The sequence below is a fragment of the Pseudopipra pipra genome, chromosome 4 (genome assembly GCF_036250125.1).
Source record: "Pseudopipra pipra isolate bDixPip1 chromosome 4, bDixPip1.hap1, whole genome shotgun sequence".
NCBI lineage: Eukaryota > Metazoa > Chordata > Aves > Passeriformes > Pipridae > Pseudopipra > Pseudopipra pipra.
In genome coordinates, this window is record NC_087552.1 from 72,458,914 (window position 1) to 72,480,027 (window position 21,114).

Consider the following 21,114-nt stretch of genomic DNA (forward strand, 5'->3'; position numbering starts at 1 on the left):
ACCCATGTCCCCAAGTGCCACATCCACAGGGCTTTTTAATCCCTCCAGGGATGGGGACTCCAACACTGCCCTGGGCAGCCCCTTCCAATGCCTGACAACCTTCTCCATGAAGAAAATTTTCCCCAATATCCAACCTAAACCTCCCCTGGCACAACTTGAGGCCATTCCCTCTCCTCCTGTCCCTTGTTCCCTGGGAGCAGAGCCCGACTCCTCCTGGCTCCTCCCTCCTGTCAGGGAGTTGCAGAGCCAGAAGGTCCCCCCTGAGCCTCCTTTTCTCCAGGCTGAGCCCCCCCAGCTCCCTCAGCTGCTCCTGGTGCTCCAGACCCTTCCCCAGCTCTGTTCCCTCCTCTGGACACAATTATTCCTTTATTTTATATGCAGATATGATTATACATTTTTATATCCACACCCTTTTTTAGCTCTTTCCTGTTGCCAAACCTACATCAGATGCCATCTATCCTTGTCTTAATTCTCATCTACCACAGATTTCTTGATCCCTCTTATTTCATTTCTTCTCACTTAATAATTTCACTTTATCTACCTCCCCACCACACTCCAGTTTGATGTGCAGGTCCTGTCTCTGCTACACATCATGATGGCTCTGGGGAAAGCACAGAGGATACCTGGATAAATCCATCCCACAACTTAACATTTGACAACACAACAGTCCCTCAACAATCAGAGCAGCTGAGACCTTACCAGATAAAAATTACCATTCCTGAGTGAAAATAGAGTGTTTTCAGAGTTCACAGTAAGTTCTTGACAAACTTATCTGTGAAACTTCAATAAATTTGTCCAAGTATCATGAGGGGAAGTAAAACGTGCACCCTTAGTTGCATTAGGAACTCAGAAATATTTCATGAGCATAAACTATATACCCAATTATTATTAATAAATTACTAACAAAACCAGGAATATCTAGCTTAAAATTATCTAAGGTTAAAGCGGAAACATAAAAGGACAAAGTAACAAGGCATTGAACACGTACTTTTGTGATCAATCACCTTCAAACAGGACTTCAAAGAAGAAAATCTAATAAGAAACACATTTGTGAACTCTCCCTTTTTCTACTAAATTATCTCTGAGAAGCAATAAATGGCAATTCTTTCCAAAACACAGAATATGACAATGAACATGGGAACTAGTTAAACACAACAGCTAAAGTGCTTCAAATAGGTAGAATAATTACTTATGCTACACATGATGATATTTTGATTGAAAAAATATTCAGATTATTTAGACTGCAGCGATTTGAAGCATTAAACCAAAGAACATTGGTTCTGAAATCTGAAATAAGGAATGCTGAGAAGTGTTAAATATTATGGGGAAAAATGTAAACTTATTTTGAATATAGCAGAATTATCTTGTCATATAATCCGGGGTTTAGTAAGCACTTCATAGCAAATACAAACTGATCTCAATCAATATGACTGATACTGCAAAATAAATACTCTGTAAAATTATTTTCACTAGAAAATACAAACTTTGTTTCCCTTGTTGAGGTAATATACTGCCACTATCAAAATAAAACATATTTCTCCACCACCTTTGTACTTATGACATAGTTTCACTAGTCTGGTAATTTTTCTTTCTTGCTTGCTTGTATAACACAAAGGTAAATTCACAATCATTCCACCATCACAGCTATAAATTTTGACTTTCCCTGGAGTTTCAGAAATATCATCTCTGTTGCAGAAGTAGGTGTGAATAAATCTCATTCAACAGCTAAGCAGTGAGTTAGAAAATAGATAAAATAATAGTTTTAATCTCTTTATCACCAGTAAGTCAGAGGAGAAAGTTTTCACTCAGTTTCCTAAAATTAGAAAGAGAAAATCCCCCAAAAAGGCTGCTTTTTCACACATAACTGTGAACAAAACACAGTACTATGAATATACATCCCCCATAAGCATTCCTGATGCCTGCAACATCATGGAAAGTGGAAAACACTTTACCTGAGGAGAAAAATGATGAATATTCTCATAAAGAAGCCAGGGACAATATCAGATGTCTCGCATAGTCTTCACTACATTTATTTTCACTAAGCACAACGACTCCCTTTGCATTGAACATCAGCCTTTTCCAGAAGGCAGCAGCAGCATCATCAGTTTGGGGCTGAGATGTCACATGTTTTCTCTCCCTGTTTGTCAAACCTTTGCTGCCCAAAACGTGCAAAGTCCCACACAAAAGCCAGAGTACAATCAGACCACACAGGAATATTATTCCCAGGAATAAGGGACCTGTGAGCTGAGAAGGCCCTGAAAGCCATGCAGAATTCCTGAAATCTTGACCCACAATAACTGTGCAGGAAAAACCATGGATGCAAGAATAGATGCAGATGATAAGCCCAGTCCAACACACCATGAGATAAACCACCTCCACTTTCAGCCTTAAATCCAGCAGGATTGAGCAGCTCCTGACTGCATGTGACAGAAGCTTTTATTGTACCCTTGCTCATTAATTCAAGTCAAGAGGACAGCATTCCCTAATAATAATTTTAGCAAACTCTTGCCCTAAGTCAGAATGAAAGAGAAAAATATTTTCAGAGACTGTCTGCAAGTTTCTTGGTTTTTTTTTTCACTTTTTAAAGAATAATCCTCAAATGTGAGATAAGGAAAAATCATCAGACAGGACTGGCAATGAAATTAACAGTTAAACAATTAACTCAAGAAAGTTGCTTAAGCAGAACTGTATCTATTGCTGGAAGAGAGGCCGCAGCACTTTGCCTGCAGCTGAACTGACTGCTATCAACTATGTTTGAGAGATGCTTTTTCCATATCTTTGATTAACATAATTCATGATTCAAGCTGAATGTTAATGTTTCCAAGACACTGAGCTGCATCACCATCTTCATTTTTTTTGTCTTGTCTGGCTCACTTGCCAGACAAACAGGATTTGACCATTCAACCAACACCAAATCTTGGTCACAAAACTAAACTGCCAGACTAACCAAACTTTGGGCTATTTAGAACTATGTAGCTGGATTTGTCAAGGACACTAGGGATAAAGAGAACTTCTTTCTCTCTATCCCAGCCACTCCATATGAGCACAAATAACTCCTTATAATCCCAGCCCACTAGCAAGCAAACAACTGCTCCTCATTTAAAATAACACAAATCAAGGTTCGCCCTTTGCCTTTGCAGTCTGAGGAAATGGACCTGCATGAAAAGGGGAATTTGAGTCCTGTATAAGAACGACTTATTACATGGAGAAACCCTTCATTTCCCACGCCCTTCTGATACTCACATCAAATTCATTCAGGGCAGCAGCAAGCTCTCCTATGCCAGTGTGGCCCTTGTTCTCGTCGGTGGGTGAGGTGGCCTGGGCAGCGTTGGAGATCCCAGCAATGGCCTCCTGCACTTGCTTGAAGACGTAGTCCCTGTTGGCCCTCGTGGCTGCAACGTCGGGGTGACGGAGGAAGGCCTGGGACGCCGTGTACAGCATGGTGGCATTCTTCTTCAGAGCCCCTCGGGCTGCAGCCATCTCATCCCTGCAGTGAGGGTCCTTCAGCTCCTGCACAAAACCACAGAGTTTTCACAGAATCACAGAATAGTTTGGGTCGGAAGGAACCCTCAGGATCATCTTGTTCCAACCTTCCTGCCACAGGCAGGGACACCTTCCACTAGCCCAGGTTGCTCCAACTTGGACTTGGACACTTCCAGGGATCCAGGGGCAGCCACAGTTTCTCTGGGCAACCTCTGCCAGGGCCTCACCACCCTCAGAGGGAAGAATTTCTTCCTGATATCTAATCTATGCTCTTACTCAGCTTAAAATCCTTCCCCCTCATCCTTTCACCACATACCCTTGTAAATAATCTTGCCCCATCTTTCCTGTAAGTTCCCTTCAGGTACTGGAAGGCCACAATTAGGTCACCCCAAAGCTTCTTGCCTCCAGGCTGAGCAATCCCAATTCTTTCAGCCTTTCCTCATAGCAGAGGTGCTCCATCCCTCTAATCATTCCAGCAGCCTCCTCCCACTGTGGGAGCAGCCCAGGATGTCGTTGTCTTCCTGGGCTGCAAGTTGTAATTTACAGTTGTAAATGTAAGTCCTTGTGTTAGAACGTGTTGCCTTAGGTATCCATGGATAAACAGCATCTGGTGGTTTTGCAGAGAGGGAATCAATGACAGAATCCACCACAAATCACAGAAAGAATTCCCCCCTCCTGCCCAAGGAAGTCCAGTCCTTCTGTGTAGCTACAACTGTTACATACTGCCCACAGTATCTTACAAACAGTCCACACACTTCCCTTATGCAAAAACCCACCAAAAATTTATATAAAACATTCAAAATTACTCTTCCTGATTGACTGGATTTGGTCTGCTCATTCCATAAAGGCAATGTGAGTGCAACAATCCTGTTGCAGCAAGTGCCTTATTTTTCTAAATGCTATACCCACGTCCTTCACACAATTATCATAAGGTAGAACTTTAAAAAACTATCAAAATAATAATATTTCCTAGATGAATACGATTTTAGCTCTTACAGACCTAGAAAATGTACCTCTCATTTTTTTAGCCTTTCCTTCATATTTTGCTCTATTCTTCATACCATGTAGTGTTTGTCTCTTTTGTATATGACATATATTTTCTTTTATTTCCCCTGACAACAAGAATCAGATATTGCACAATATGTTACCAGAATAAGATGGTACTGTATTATTGTTGATCCAGGTTTTTTCAATTATAGGGTACAACACATTGTCTTTGAAACCCTTTGAAATATTAGTTAAGATAGTCCTAACAATATCCACGAGGGATAACAAAACATTATTACTTCTATTTAAAACTACGAATAAAGAAGTCTGGAGAGCTGAACAGTATACTTATGTTCATATATAGAATCTGTTGCAAACACTGAAAAACAACCCAGATATTCTGGATTTAGAGGTTCCACCCATGGACTAATTTCAGCCACACGTGTTCCTAAAAAAATTATCAGGTTGGAAAACAGAAGACATGAAAGGAAAATCTATGAACATCTTAGTAGTATGTTCTAATGATGTCAAGATTTTCCAGTTATATGGAAAATTTTTTTGGTATTATGAAAATGCATCTTAAGAAAATTTTAAGAGATTTATAACTTAGATTTTTTTATCATACCTCCAATAAGAACTTAAAAGATATAAACCATCATAAGCTTTCACATTTTTCTCTTTTTTTGCCGTATTTGTAACTGTAGTTCCACAGGGGAAGTGTCTGAACATACAGAAGAGCACTGTTCACAAAGTGACTAGATTTTACATTTGTAACTTATTTCATTTCAGTACAACTCTAAAATGCTACTTTTGATTAAAAAAACAAACAAACAAAAAAAAACCAAACCAAAACAAAACAAACCAAAAAAAACCCAAAAAAACCAAACAAACAAACAAACAAAAAAAAACCACAATCATGATTTGGAAGTAAACTGCAATTACTGTAATTCAGAAAATAAGGTAAATAGGCAGAGGACTATGGAAAGTCAGCTTTCCAAATCCAGTGTGCCATGTACAAAGATGACATATCTCTGAATTATTGGTGGTATTCAAATACAACTGAAGTTGGAGAGACCTTATACAACTCCACAGTGACAGCACTGTCTTAAGAAGAACAGTGTGCAGGAGAAAGTTTTCTTTATTGCAAAGTTGTACAATTGCAGACCTCAAATAAATGTTATCATGAATTTCTGGTCTTTTTTTCAGTTGCCTTAGCAATGAATAAATAGGATGGAGCACTTGGTTTTTTAAATATCTGGAAATTAATACAAATGGTTTTAAACAAAAAGTAGATTTCTGTTCCTCATGAATTTTAATTGTACTAAACTACCAAAAAGCTTTGGTAGTGCTTTACCAGCTGTCAGAGGGACCTGAGATCTGCATAGGTTAGAATTAAATGGGAATAATCATCAAATGAAAACTATCCTTAACCTCCTGAATCACTGGCCTTTTCACTCCTCAATCTGTTATTAACTGAAGCTGCTTGAAAAGTACTCTAAAAGAAGCTGTACTTTTGGAAAGCTTCATCACATTCAAAAATAATCAGCCTGATTAAATTACAGGCCATGACACAGCAATCGCTCACTGCACATTTAAAACCAGGCTTGGACGTAAAATACAAGACCTTCAGAACCAAGACAGACTTTCTCAACCCCTCAGGGACTCACCTGTTGTCGTCTGGCAGCCACATAGTTCAGTTTTACCATCTCCTTCCCAAATTCCTTGAAGCGATTCGCTAAATCTTGCTCATTTGTTGCATTTTTCACTGCTTCTAGTGCTTCCTCTACCTACAAAATAATACATCAGATGTGTCAGCACTTCAATCTGGGTGCACTTTTGACAAATGTGTAACTGTTCCACCCAATACTCTCTATTACATGGACCCAATTTAGCTTTTACATCCATCACTGTACATTTGCTCTATGATAGTCTGACCAACTTTAATTAGATTTCTTTAATGGAGCAGCTGTCATTCTGCATTACTTTCCCTTTACCATGCTCTGAGATCATGTAAAACCAATGTAAAAGGCATAACTGTATTAATTTCTCCACTCAGCACTTATCAGATGAAATATTTAATATCTGTGGGTTTTAAAACAAAATAGATGAATATGCTCTTAATGTGTGGCAGAGGCTTTATGGGAAAACAAAGGGAAATTATTAATTCTGGACAGGAAATAGAATTTCAAAAGGAAACTCAAACTTACCATTAAGATTTAAATTTGCCCTGATAAATTCAAACCATTTTTGTGAAATAAATGATATCTTCAACCCAGAATATATGTCTTATTTCTTTTTTCCCAGCTCTCGGTTTTCTTTTTTTAGTTTTTTAACACTGAGAAAAGAATCTACCCAAGAAAACACACCTGCAGTTACTCAGTCATGCTGAACAGGCAAAGATGTAAAACCCCAGTTGTACCAACAAGTTAATCCACCAAATCTATTGTGAATCTTTACCTTATGCACAGGAAGAAAAAATATCTGAAGGCATAAAATGCTCTATTCATGCAATAAGGTAAGGGAAACTTTACTGTGACAAGATGGGTATTCAATGCTGTATTTCTCTCCCTCACAAGATAAAAGTGCAATTCCAAGCAAAAAGATTGAGAACTGAAAAGATTCTACTGATCCTTCTTTCTAAAACCTATTGCTGCAATTCATGAGAACGTGAATAACAAATCTTCACCTCAAAGAGAAACTGGGATGGGGACACGGTCCTGGGCAAGAGCAGAGGTTTGCAGCTCTCCAAAGGCTACTGGGAACCTCTAAATTCAGCAGTAGCTGGTGTCTAATATTTTAGAAAGGCAAAATTATGTACAGAACCTGCCTTTTTATTGGTTTAGTTGCTCCATGTTTTCCTACAGTGAGAAAGAATATTTTATTTTGAGCTTTTACCTCCTTACTGCAGATTTACCAAATTACAGGGCAGTGGAGTAGCAAACTCATACATTTCTATTGGAAAATGCATAATTCAAGCACATAAATTCATAGCTCTTATGTTGGAAATTATAAACTAAGTCTGAGACTTATAAGTTACAAGCTTATCCAGAATCCAAATTACCTCTTCTTTTACTCTTAGAAAGAACAGCAGTTTTTAAAAATTAACTGTCTGCCTTACCAATAACACAAATAACAAAAGCATTACTCCATTAACTAATTTGTTCTTGCGGAATTTCTTGCAAAATATGAACTTCTTCATATGAAGAAGCATTTACATTAAACTGCCTGAGATCTTCACCTTTAATATGTTTGTTATGCTGAGCACAGGCATGACAAACTGACACACATTCTCCTAAGCCCTGCTAGCTCCATATTAAATCATATTGCTGAACAATTTGTTATAGATTCCCCTCTGATAATCAGATTTCAAAAGATGCTGATCATACTCTGTCGTGTCAGTCAGGGCTCAAGCCCACGAAAGCAGTTATGAGAAGTATTAGAAAGGACAGGAGCACAAGCCCCCCTTTAATTGTATTTTCACTTGTATTGTTATTATAATTTCTTTTTTACAAATTCATATTGGAGCAAGTTCTCAATCCTCAAGAAAACACGACTTCAGTCAACTGTACAGATGTGTTCTTCTGATTAAATAGCAAGGAGGTAATTAAAATACTCATAGTTCTCTGCATGCACGATCACAGACAGTATTGGTACATGAGGGCTTTTTATGAGTGTTACAAAAGCTGCTGCAATAACCACTGTTCCTAATTTTAGTAATGCAAAAACTAACCTGAAAGCAATGACCAAGTGTCCTTCCAGAAAGCATCTGCATCTATTCCCTCTAAAACATTAATTAAAATGCTCTATTTCCTGGAAGTCTTTGACAAGCTTTCAGAGAAAACTGATTACAGTACAATTCAGTATAAGGCAGGGTTCAGTACTTTGACATGCAGAATTATTTTAGCTCATAGATTTTATGGTTAACTTACACCAGTCTTTGAAAGTTACCTTTGAGTCAATATAAGATCTGTTCCTTCCCCAATTTTGTATACCATAACCACTTTTTCTCCCCAGTAATTTAATTTTTATTTGCTTAAAACTAGTTAGCACTAAAAAAATGGTAAGATAAACATATCTATACATTCAGTCCTCAGAAATAAATTATCCTTTTTAACCTGAAAAGAAAAATGAAAGTCAACATTGAATTTTGCTGAAAACGCCCAGAGATTGCTGGCTTTTTTGAAAACAGAATTCACAATATTATTGGATAAATGCAAAGATTACAAACCACACTGTCATGCACTGCCCCTGCAAATCTAGGGTGCAAACTGTGTAAGTAAATACACCCACTTACAAACCAGTATTGGACATTTGTGTTTTCCATAACACAGTACTCTGCTGTAAAACAAAAAAAACAAATCTCGGATGTGAGAACAACATTCCTCATCGCCTGCGAAAGAGCTGGAATACAACTCTTCAACATAATGTTCAGAAAAAAACCCTGTTGTTTACGATATTCAAGTGTTAGCCTTGCTGGGAAAAGACTGCTTGAATTACAGTTGCGTGGAGCATTTTAGCAAGGGAAAACTTAAAAAGCATATTTGAGAGAGACACTGCTTACACTGCACAGAACCAGGGCCACGTGCTGACAACAACGAGAGCAGCACTTTGCTCATCAGAGTAGAGCTCACTAGAACCTGTGCTGAAAAATCGGCCTTTTTCTTATGGAAACTGTTTTCCAACTGTTCAGGTTATCTGCACAGTTTGCAAGTTGAAGGGTTCTCGCTGTTTTTTCCAGAACATCTATCGCTGTGCAGCTGAATCTGTTAAAAGAAGCAGCTTCCCATCTCCTCTGCTAAACTCACACAGGCAACTCTGCAGGCTTTAAATATTCTGCATGTGATTTTCAGAGGGTTTTGTTGATTTGTTTATGCAATAAAAGTGTAATACTCCAATAGCTAGGGAAAAAAAAATTCCAGTTTCAACTAGATAGTCTTTTAATGTTCCTGAATAAAAACGTGAATGGTGGCAGCCAAAAGTGAATACAAACCCTTCACAAACTATCTGGCAACGTTTAATTCCTCTTTATTCTATTCTTCCTCTCTAATGACTGATTATAAGCTGTACTATTGTCTCACTTCAAATAAAACATTCAATCTTCTGACATACCCAGAAGTCAAGTAGAGAAAAAAAGAAAAGTAGGTAACTATAGTACTCAAACTCTGCCACGAGATAGCAATGCTTGACAAGTACTGAGAGAGTAACCACTGGGAGAAGATGTGAGGTGAGTACACACTCCTGTTCAGTTCACAGCTGTTTAACAGCCAAATTAGTCCAGTCACTGAAGATATCTGACTAATTTTGTTTTAAGTCTCCAAATATTAAGTCGTGCAAAATTAAAAAACGAATGAGACTAATACAGAAATGTGCTATGATCTCTCATCAGCACTTGAAGAAAAAACAGCGAAGAGTAAGGAATGTTGACAGTTACATTCCCCGTTTTTCTACACACAAAGCATGCAAACCCAAGGGAGAAGGTGAAGGACGCCTACAATCTTCAGGTGTGAGAGAAGCCTCATGACATCAGCCATGTCAGCCAGGATGAGGAGGCGGGTGACAGCCGAGAGCAGGGCCCGGGCTGCCCTCACCATGGTGCCCCTCTTCACCGAGGAGCAGGGGTCGTCGGCGAACTCCGAGGAGGCAATTCGCATGGTTTCTCCTAGAAAGGAAAACACACACGGTAAATAAATTAGGTTTTAGCCTTGGTGGTTTTTTTTTTTTTTTCCAGAAAGTATAAACAGCTCACTAAATAAAGTAAGTGATGTTAAGAAAAAAATCATGGGTTGGCAGGGACTTTAAAGCCCATCCAGTTCCAATCCCCTGCCATGGGCAGGGACACCTTCCACTAGCCCAGGTTGCTCCAAGCTCCATCCAACCTGGTCATGAACACTTCAGGGATGGGGAAGCCACAGCTTCTCTGGGCAACCTGTGCCAGGACCTGACCACTTTCACAGGCAAGAATTCCTTCCCAGTATTCCATCTATCCCTGTCCTCTGGCAGTGGGAAGCCATTCCCCTCGTCCTGTCATTCCAGGCCCTTGTCCAAAGTCCCTCTCCAGCTCTCCTGGAGCTCATTCAGGTACTGGAAGGCTGCAATTAGGTCTTCCCAAAGCCTTCTCTTCTCCAGGCTGAACAACCCTAACTCTCCCAGGTTGTCATCATAGATTTTATCTCAATCCAAAGAGATCTTACATTAACCCAAACTTTGCTATTATTGAAAATAAAACAAATCTTATTTGTCTCCAGTGCAGAAATTCAGAAAGTACTGCTAATGTGAAATTAAAGCATATTTACATTGCTTTTAAGACCATTATAACAACATTCAAAAAAATCCCAGATGGCACAGCTTCCCATAAGACAATGCAAATAGTGGGGGAGAGACTTAAGACAGCCACAGTGAATAATTCCCATCAGAATTCTTTTCCTTATTACATTTACCGCTAGGACTGCATGTTCATATTATAATTTGTGTGCAGTGTATCTTAGATGATAAGCTGATAATATACAATTTCAGTAGAAAAATTCAAACAGCACATTTCTAAGGCTACATACCCTTCTTATCTTTCCAAAAATGTTGGCAAAACTCTCAAAGGATTTCTTTGGAGACAACGAACAAGAAATCATTGTCAGACAAAGAAAACAAAACAAATTTCTAAACGTGGTTAAATGTTACACTGCTCAAGCATCACAGAGTCAAAGCTCTGGGTACCTGCTCTCTGAAGAGAAACAAGTTTCTGCAGAAGAAGAACACAGTTTGCTGTCCCTGCCATCCCATGCATTTAACCTGTGTGCCAAAGATCACTGAAACTAAGAGCAAGGAACTCTGAGGCCAAAAAGATCCATATACAAAGATACACAGGTTTCAAATCAAACACTTATTAAAAAAATTTACCAATAAGTCCTGGTTGAGAGTGTGCTAAAAATAGGGAATGATTTGTTGTTGTTGTTAGTTTTTTTTTTGATTCAGTAACTCAAAATATTTCACGTAAAAGGAAAGGTTGAGAGCAACCACAGAACAGCTGAGAGTCCAACAGCTGAACAAGAGTTAGATGTGAGTTTCCTAACCTGAGAATTTGGTCCCAGTGGATGACTGGATTCATCTAACCAGTTTAACAACTGAGAAGGCATTATCTTCCCTTTGGTTATTTATTGAAGGAAACCAACTATCACAGCTCTGTGTAGAAAGTTTGCTCCAATTCACCCTCTCAGAGCACACTGAGCTCACTGACCCCAAGGGGATACACACAACTGCCTGAAATCCCAGCAAGGCTTTCCCTTATTTAAGATCTAAGTTGGATTCAGATGAGATGGAAGTGACTGTAAGCATCCAGAAACAAAACTTTTTAATATGAAAGTAGTGTATCCAAGAGGAAATAGAGGCCAAAGCAAGATTTGGATTTTGGAATCAGATGCCTGCAAAATAACTTCCATTTTGGTACTGAAGGGATTTTACCATTTTCTGCCAAATTACCGGTCTGTAACTTCAGGTAAGCATTTATACTGAAATATGAAAGAAGGAAATAATGTTTGGTAATCGGTCAGTGGCACCAGGAAAGCAAGCAGGAAAATTATCTTCTTAGGCTGGACTATCCAAGGAAAAAAATTGAAAATCAACACTGGTGGACAGCAGGAAAACGTAAGGAGAGTCAAAAAAAAAAAAAAAAACAGTTAAAAAAATCTGGATTACTTATTTAACCCCAGAAAGCTCAAGTTACGTGAAATAAATAAATAAAAAAAGAAAAGTAGAAAGTATTAAATGAACATAATCAAATAAGCAAATTGAAAAAGTATTAATATAAAAGTTCAAAGCTGTTTAAAACTTTTAAATATCTAGTAGTTCATAATTTAAAATCTAACAGCCTAGAAAACTGGTATTTATAGAGAGGAAGCTTGTCTGTCTCAGTGCCAATTAACATATTTTAATCCTTGTACAGCAATGGTATCAAACCACTCTTAGGCTAAAGGTAATGCTGGAGCTTCAGCTAGTCCAATTATTTTTTCAGAAAAACCTTTTTATCTGGAAAAAGCCAATCCTCCACTGAGTCACCCATTTCTTTCCAAATTCATTTCAAGTTGTTCTGTAATCTATATTAAATTACTTTCAGGGAAAATTAGGTCAATGCAAGAAACACAGACATCTGAAGTCATCAGGTCTGCTTCCCTGCCACTGCAGTCAATCATGTCATAATAGAATTAATAATAATCTTAATATGATAATAGCTACACTCAAAAACTTATCAGGCTTCCATCTTAGAAACAGCTCAGACATTTAACCCCAATTAATCCTATGTGAAGTAGGAAAGTGATTCTAAAATGAACTCCAGAACCTGACAGGTTCTTTCCATTACAGACACTTTAATGCCATGCTGCCTGTATTTACAGATAATTTATATCCATTTCTTCTCATGCCCTATCTGTCCTTCAATCTCACTAAGTGTTCTTCTTCCACCCTTATTCCCATTGTCCCTTCTTCACTTTGTGCATTTTTGTGACGAGCCCTGACAGATTAAAAGCAGTATTTCAGTCCTCTCTAATTGCACGGAATATCCATTCCAATAATCATTCCAGCAGCCCCACAAAACAATTCTGTTTCTGGAGTAGAAATGATAAGAACTGCAGTTTTCTAGGACATATCATTTGCAGCTACGAGAAATCCTTCGTAGAGTCACAGAATATCCTGGGCTGGAAAGGACCTGTAGGGATCACTGAGTCCAACCCCTGGCTCTCCACAGGACCAGCCCCAAGAGTCACACCATGTTGCCCAAACACTTCCTGAGCTCTGTCAGGCTCGGTGCTGTGACCACTGCCCTGGGGAGCTTGTTCCAGTGCCCCACCACCCCCCTGGGGGAAGAACATTTTCCTAATATCCAACCCAAACCTTCCCTGTTAGAAAGTGATTTAAAAGGGATTTTAGAAAACCTAGAACATTCAGTGGAGAAAGCCCCTATTAGCCACATAAGAAATATTGATCTTAAAAGGAGGGAACAAAATAAAACCAAAAAAACACCCAACTTAAAACCAAACCCGATAAAAAAATACCAATCACAAAAAAACTAACAGTGAAATTCAGCTTCATTCCCAAATTTGAATGATTACCAGTAAATACCTGCAGGGAGGGTGCAGAGAGGACGGAGCCAGGCTCTTCCCAGTGGTGCCCAGTGACAGGACAAGGGGCAATGGGCACACACTGAGACACAGGAGGGTCACTGAGCATCAGGGAACAGTTTTGGTCTGTGAGGGTGATGGATGGAATGAGTTGTGCAGGGACGTTTTGGAGTTTCCATCCTCAGAAATATTCCAAATCTGTCTGGACACAGTCCTGGGCACTGGGCTCCGTGTGGCCCCGAAGGGGGTTGGACCAGAGGATTTCCAGTGGTCCCTTCCACCCTCAGCCATTCTCTGATCCCATGAACCTGACAACAGCCACACCCCAAGCCACGTTCCTGCACCTGAGCAATAGCTAAAAGATGTGTCCATTGTTATTTGGCTTCTGGGATCTCATCAGCTTGAGAAGGTTCAAACCTACAGCTCCCATCTCCCAGCATGTGATCAAACCACTTCCCCTGCCCTGAGGGGATTTAACCGGGGGACCTGCTCTCTCTCTCTCTCCTTCCTTGAGGGGGAATGCAAGAGGAGATTTCACAGTAGTCACTTTCTAATAATAAAGTACCTAGAAATGGAGTCTTTTAGACCTGATTCTCCAAAAAAAACCCCTCTTCCCTCAGATTTTCAAAATACAATGTTGAGGTGGTGAATAAGGATTTTTCCTGCCACAAAATGTTGTTTTATTTTGGATATTAAATTTGGGCACTCATAGAACAGCAATGAAAGATGTCTTTGCACGTATTTCACCAGAATCACATGCACATAAAAGTCACTTGGTAACCTGGGTGAGGTAACTTGTGTGCTATGAGCTGAAAGACTGCTTTCAAAAAAATCAACAGCTGATTGCAAAGGTCACCAAAAAAATGCTACTGGAACTCTGGGACTCATAAGCAGACTTAAAGGTAAACATCTACCTATAAAGCAAACAATGAACTAAGGCTTTTTTAATGGTTAATACACAGAGGAAATGTCATTTTTCCAAAGCCTTGAAGTGTTTATTAAAATAGAGATAGAAGACAGGCACAAAGCAGCAATCCAGAGAATAGCTCTCATCAGCAGGGGATGCTGACAATACTCCAAACACCTGGAAATAATTAGTGGAACAATGACAAATTGATTGGCTGCACCACTCCTGAGCAGTTCTCAGATGGAAGAAATTAATAAAGCTGTGGTCTAATTAATCAATCTCTTTTAGATTTTTGGTTTTGTTCAACACGCCCAAGATTAAAAAGATGCGACAACTGATCCGTGATCTAATTAAAGTATTTTAGAGGGTTCTCCTGGTAATTAGAGCAAAAGCATTGTTATGAAGCCATTCTAGATTATAATAGCATATAGACACAAACTGAGTTGCACATTCCATATTGAACAGTGATGATGACACTAAATGATGATATGAAAGATCTGAATAACCCATAATTCCTAATAGGGCATATTAAAATATAAGCAGGTTTTTTGTCCTTCCTTCATGGATGCTGTCTCACTATTTAAGCAAACAAAAGCAAACCCTTCAAGATGTAAAGATCTCCAATTTTATCCATTTGGACTTGTCTAGAAACTCACAGAGCAGGTGAGTTCACGTGTCAACAGTCAAGCTTCTGGCTCAGGAATAATGAACTAAATCTGGTCTGGGGTGGTTGTTTTCCCACTGTCTATATTCCCTCTACCTTAATAATCATATTGATTATTTACCCCATCTCTTAAAAACAACATGTTTTGTTTACAACACTTTAAAATCCATTCTCATAACTGAAAAGAGTTAATTTCAATATTAACCCCTATTTGACATTGTTAAAATGTGGGAAGTAATTTTTATTTTCATCCTATATATTTAATAGATATAAATACGCATTAAAAATTCTATTCAGAATTCCAAAAGCTTCTCACCAATGGCTGTTAAATCTTCACCTCCCTTTTCCCTGATACTTTTCTTCTACATCTTTACTGCCACATCCCCTAAACCCACTTCCCCTTTCACTTGCTGCTGGGATTTGGTTCTCCATCTGTGGGAGAATGACCACTGTTCTCATCACATTAATGGATTTCAAGGTCAGAAAAGGCCATCTATGATGGAGCCTGATCTTTTCCCATCGCATTCCAGCTCCTGGAGCTGTTTCTTTCTGGAACTGATTGTACAGATGATCTAGTTCACTTAAATTTGATGCACTTTACATTTGACATTTAGATGGAGCGATGGAAGATGAGTCACTCTGCATTTTAAAGCACAATGGATATCCTTAAATCTAATATGTATTTTAGATTCAATGTCCTTTTTTAGATCCAACAGCACACCATATCATTCACTTCCTACATCATTAAAATAGGTCATTTTAATTAACCCAACTAATTCTTTCCTAAGGGAAGGTAAAATAGCAAGAATACAGAACTTTTAAGATACTTAATACAGAACTTTAAGATATTTAGCCACATGTCTATGACAATTGAAAACAATTATCCCACAAATGTTACATTTTAGAAAGAACTTCTCTAATTAATAGCCAGATTAATGGTGCATTTGAAACATTAATGATGCACTTAAGTACAATGAAACAATTTAATTTCAATTCAAAAGTAAATTGTTTGGGATGTGAGTATACATTAACATTTTAATCCCACTTTGTCTGCAGCCCTCAGCTACTCTATGGTAGCTGCAGAACTGCAACAAGAACATTCAAAATTGTTAGAATAGTTCATCACCTAAACAAGACACTACAGTGAAAAACTGTTAGGGAAAGTTGCCAATTTTTTGGTGAACTGTGATTGGTAAATTTATTAAAATCATTATTGTAAAACAGGACTGAAATGAATGTAACTGACAGAGAAAAATCTGTGAGCCCTAGTGATTAAAGTCTTGAATTTAATCATTTAATCGGTTTCTGCACAACAATGCATTCATATAAAGAAAATTGTGATTAATAAATATGATCGAACTGTACCAGGTATGGAAAGGAAGAACATTTGAAAAGCACACACAGTTTTCTTACAGCAGCATTCGGATTCCATCATTCTGGATCTCACTTCCATTCTGGGGCCTGAAGGGGCTGACAAATACTGTACAGCCAAGCAAATTCCAGGGTACATTCCATCTATGCCCAAGGCACCGTGAACTAAGCTCAAAATCATAATTAGAATCAGTTCCATCACTCTCTATCATCACACTAATAAAAAATGCCCAATGAAGAGTTTAGTTGAAATTGATACTTTTTGAGATAAACTTCAGTTCAAAGGGTTGATATTTTCCAGCAAGATGCATTTTCATAATAAAATTTAAAAAAAATCCCAGTGATCTGTGAAAACAGAGGGAGCAGCCAACTGCTAATAGGAATAATAAGCTCATGGGAAGGATTGATGATAAGATTGATCAACTCAGTGGATTATCAGCTCTTTAGTTGTTTTAAGGGTCAGTTCTGTATCCTTGCTAATTTATGCTTTTCCTTACACTTAGATCCTGTCTCTGAATGCCTTGACACAAGCAGTAAGAGCAGCAGGGACCACCTGGCTCTGAAGAGAGCACATTTCCAAGCCCCACTGCAACCTGGATTAATATGTCAGCAGGTATTCACCCTGTTCTGAAGAGCCCAAGATAAAGGAAATGGGCAGACCCTGAAAATTATACAGGCATATGGCATATCCTTAACATCACTGTTAAAAATCTGGGGAGCAAACATGGCTAAAAGTAAATAAAGAGCTCTTCCGTGTGGGATTAAGAGAACGGGCACACTCATGTTGAAAAATTTAGGGGTTTGTGGCCAAGGCAGAAAAACAAGAGCAGGAAAAATTTAAAGACAAAAATGGGAAAGGATACTCCACTATGAGAGAGAATGAGAAAGGAGAAAAGCAGACCAAGGAGAGTATTCAGCACAGGAAATGTCTGTGGCACAGGCTTATGTTAAGAAAAAGATAAGAGAAAGACAACCAAGAATACAAGGGGAGTATTTGCATGTTTACATGGAGCAAAAGATAGAAGGTACAATAACACTTTTAAAGAATTAAGTTATTTCATTTCTACTATTTGCTCACATAATCTGCACACATAATCTGCACACACCTATATTTGAGACCCAGTGTAGTTATTTTTACACCACAAAAGAACAAGGATTTCTGAAATCATGCTCAAACCATCAGTCTACATGACAATGAAGTTAATCCTTCCAAAATTGGGAATTACATTTAAAAATTAACTTTTGAAGATTATAGTAATTTTTCACCAAATCTTGACTTGATAATAATAACCTAACATTTAATAACCTAACATTTTATTCCCAGTTTCACTGGGAGTTCACATACATGTGTTGACATCCATGTGTTAATATAAGAGCCCTTCATTAATTAATGCCTTATTAATTATAGGCACGGTTTGAATGTTTAAAAACAGCAAGAGCTTCTGTGCAGAGAGATAATGAGATATCTGAGCTTCATACTGTGCATTTACATTCCAGTGCAGGGGCCAAAACACAAAGCTGATCTATGGCCCACCACCAACCCACAGGAATATGATCAATATGTTATGTACAATAAAAGGGTCATAAATCTTTATAGATAATAGAGAAAATTATGGTTGATCATTAGGTCTGTCCTTTCCAGACACCTGGGCATGAAGGAAGGCTGAGGAGAATCAGAGCTGGATGTGGCTCTGAGAAACCTGGTGTTGGAACCAGATGACCTTTAAGGTCCCTTCCAACCCAAACCCTTCTGTGATTCCATGATCTCCATCCTTTACAGGTGCAGGGGGAAACAGAGTCACAGAGGATGAGGGAAAGGTTGAGGCACTTAATGCCTTCTTTGCCTCAGTCTCCCCTAGTGAGACCAGCTGTCCTCCAGGTACCCAGCTCTGAGCTGAAGGACAGGGATGGAGAGCACAATGAAGTCCCCAAACTGACCCTCCTCTGTTTCTAATGTATTTATAGAAAAATCCTTTATTATTTTTTATGGCAGTATCCAGGTTAAGTTCTAGTTGGGCTCTGGCCCTTCTAATTTTCCCCCTGCATGACCTCAAAACATCCTTGCAGCCCCCCTGAGCTGCCTGCCCCTTCTCACAAAGATCATAAACTCTCTTTTTTTTTCCCTGAGTTCCTGCCAAAATCTCTGTTCATGCCGACAAGTCTTAAATAAATAAAATAAACAGCAATTTAGAACCACAAGGTCCAGAAAAAGCAGGTGAAAGGGAGTAGGGGTTATACAGTTTGGGAAGAAAAAAAATATATTTCTTACCATATTGTAGAAATACATAGTAGGAACAGAGGTTAAAAACTGACTTATCTATAACCAAAAAAACAAAAAACAAACAAACAAAAAAACCCAAACCAAACAAAAAAAACAAACAAACAAAAAAACCCCAAAACAACAACAAAAAAAACCCAAAACAAACCAAACCAAAACAAAAAAAAAGCCAAGCATAGCTCTGAAAGCCAATTAGAACAATTATGGACAAATGAGATTTGCAAACATCCAAAATCCAAATCAGTGGAGAGTCTAGATTTCCATTTTCAGTAGATATAAAAATAATTCTACATTCCATGGGCACTTCAGAACAGGCTCCTCTTCCCATTTTCATATATAAGCAGCAGCCAGAATATCTTGCAGATCTGAAGTTTAAAAATATTTTTTCTTTGATAAAGGGATTAAAAAAACAGAGAGAACAAGATAGCTGGAGATCAGAATACTGTAATTTGACACTTCTCAGAGGAAAGCAGCGACTGCTATTTGATTATAACATTCTATATTCCCTCACTCTGCAAAGTATTACTGGCCTTTGTAGTATGTGAAAAATGTACTTCAGACACAGACGTGTTCCAAATGGTAAATGGAAAGGCAATAAATTAAAGCCTTTTATATATTGACTAAGCATGTTTTAGGATTCAGATATTAGGAGGCGTATTTCAAATTTTCATGCTGTCACTTTCAATGCTTCTCTCATCAACTACCACATTCTGAAACCATATCCAAAATTAAAGCCTAATCTGTATGGGAGAATGAAGCTCTTGTACAGCTTTTGAAGTTGGATGAGTGCCATGGAAAATGCAGCCCAAAATAAAGAACACAGAACAAAACATACTGTAGGCAAAGAGGAGAGCAGAGGAGGGGGCAAGGAAGACTCCCAGATAAAGTTTAGTGATCCAAGGACTATTTATATCTTTCCCATTAAATGTCACTGGGTATCCACAGAATCAAGGAATGGTTTGGGTTTGAAGGGACCTTAAAGCCCATCCAGATTCCACCCTTGCCATGGTTCCACTATCCCAGGTTGCTCCAAGCCCCATCCAACCTGGCCTTGGACACTTCCAGGGATGGGGCAGCTACAGCTTCTCTGGGCAACCTGTGCCAGGGCCTCCCCACCCTCACAGGGAAGAATTTCTTCCAAATGTTTAAATCTAACCTGTCCTCATTCACCTTAAGGCCATTCCCCCTTGTAAGTAAGCAGAGATAATCTTGGTACCATGGATCAGAACCCAAGGTCCCCCCATTGGAGATGAATCTCAGCAGTACTTACTATTCCATTCTGATCACAGAAAACCTCACTTTGTTAAACTGAAAAGATATTTTACCACTTCCTTTACAAAACTTAGTCAGAATTTTTTTGACTAAGTTTGTTACTAACTGGTTGTTTTGGGTTTTTTTTTGTGTATTATCATCACAATATCACTTGAAATTTCCCAGTAAGTTTTTAAAAGACTGAAAATCCATCATTCAGCCCAGCAAGGGGGGAAGGACTGGAGAGGTGGAGACAACAGGACAAAACACAACAGTATTGGTGCAGAAAGAAACCTGTCTTTCCCTTTTGCCTTTGTAACATATCCCATATTGTCCACCAGCTCTTCATTTGGTGGCCACAGCACCAAGCCTGACAGAGCTCAGGGAGCACTTGGACAATGCTCTCAGGTACATGGTGGGACTCTGTGGGGTGTCCTGTGCAGGGCCAGGAGCTGCACCCCATGGTCCTTGTGGGTCCCTTCCAACTCAGGATATTCTGATTTTAATCTGACTGAAACATGAAGGAATGACCAAATCTCAAGCCCACCTCCTTGACTTTCTCCCTTCAAAAAACTACTTCCCAGTTTAAATATCCAAGACAAAGCCCCTGCACTGCTCCAGATCTCCCACCAGTTTCTCTATCACTGCATTAGACAGCAGGTGACACTCTCAGCACCTTTGCTCTGTTAAAAATTGCCCTCACTGGTGATGGAAGTTTTAGGGGACACCCACACAGGGTCATCTGAGGTCACTTCACTGCGAAGCAAAAAGGAATCTCCTTCCAAATCCTTTTGATCCGGTGGACTAAAATAACTGATTTTCCACTTCAAAGGATGAATCAAACTTTTCCTTTTCTTTCCTTTTTTTTTTTTAATGTTGCATTGAAGAAAAATAATTTCAGTTCAGAATTTCTGCCCAACGAATGGACAGTGATTTCATTTCCAGCACTCAGCTGGAATCCAGGTGATGTTTCACCAGCACAGAAATCAGAACAGCTTCAAAAGGAGAGGCTGAGATGCTCTATAGTTTCATAGTGACTGTTCTTCTGAGGGGTCAGAGCCTCCAATTC

At 38.8% G+C, this 21,114-nt stretch overlaps 1 protein-coding gene across 4 annotated transcripts in view; it reads right to left on the reverse strand.

Moving 5' to 3' along the window:
- CTNNA2 (catenin alpha 2) overlaps window positions 1–21,114 on the reverse strand; it is a 486,975-nt gene that overhangs the window by 359,655 nt on the left and 106,206 nt on the right. For all 4 annotated transcript variants that reach the window (XM_064653544.1, XM_064653542.1, XM_064653543.1 and 1 more), the window contains 3 exons: window positions 9,963–10,129; window positions 6,138–6,257; window positions 3,244–3,510 (listed from right to left, as the gene is read on the reverse strand). In XM_064653544.1, coding sequence (XP_064509614.1) covers window positions 3,244–3,510; window positions 6,138–6,257; window positions 9,963–10,129 — 554 coding nt within the window. The remainder of the gene's footprint in view (window positions 1–3,243; window positions 3,511–6,137; window positions 6,258–9,962; window positions 10,130–21,114) is intronic.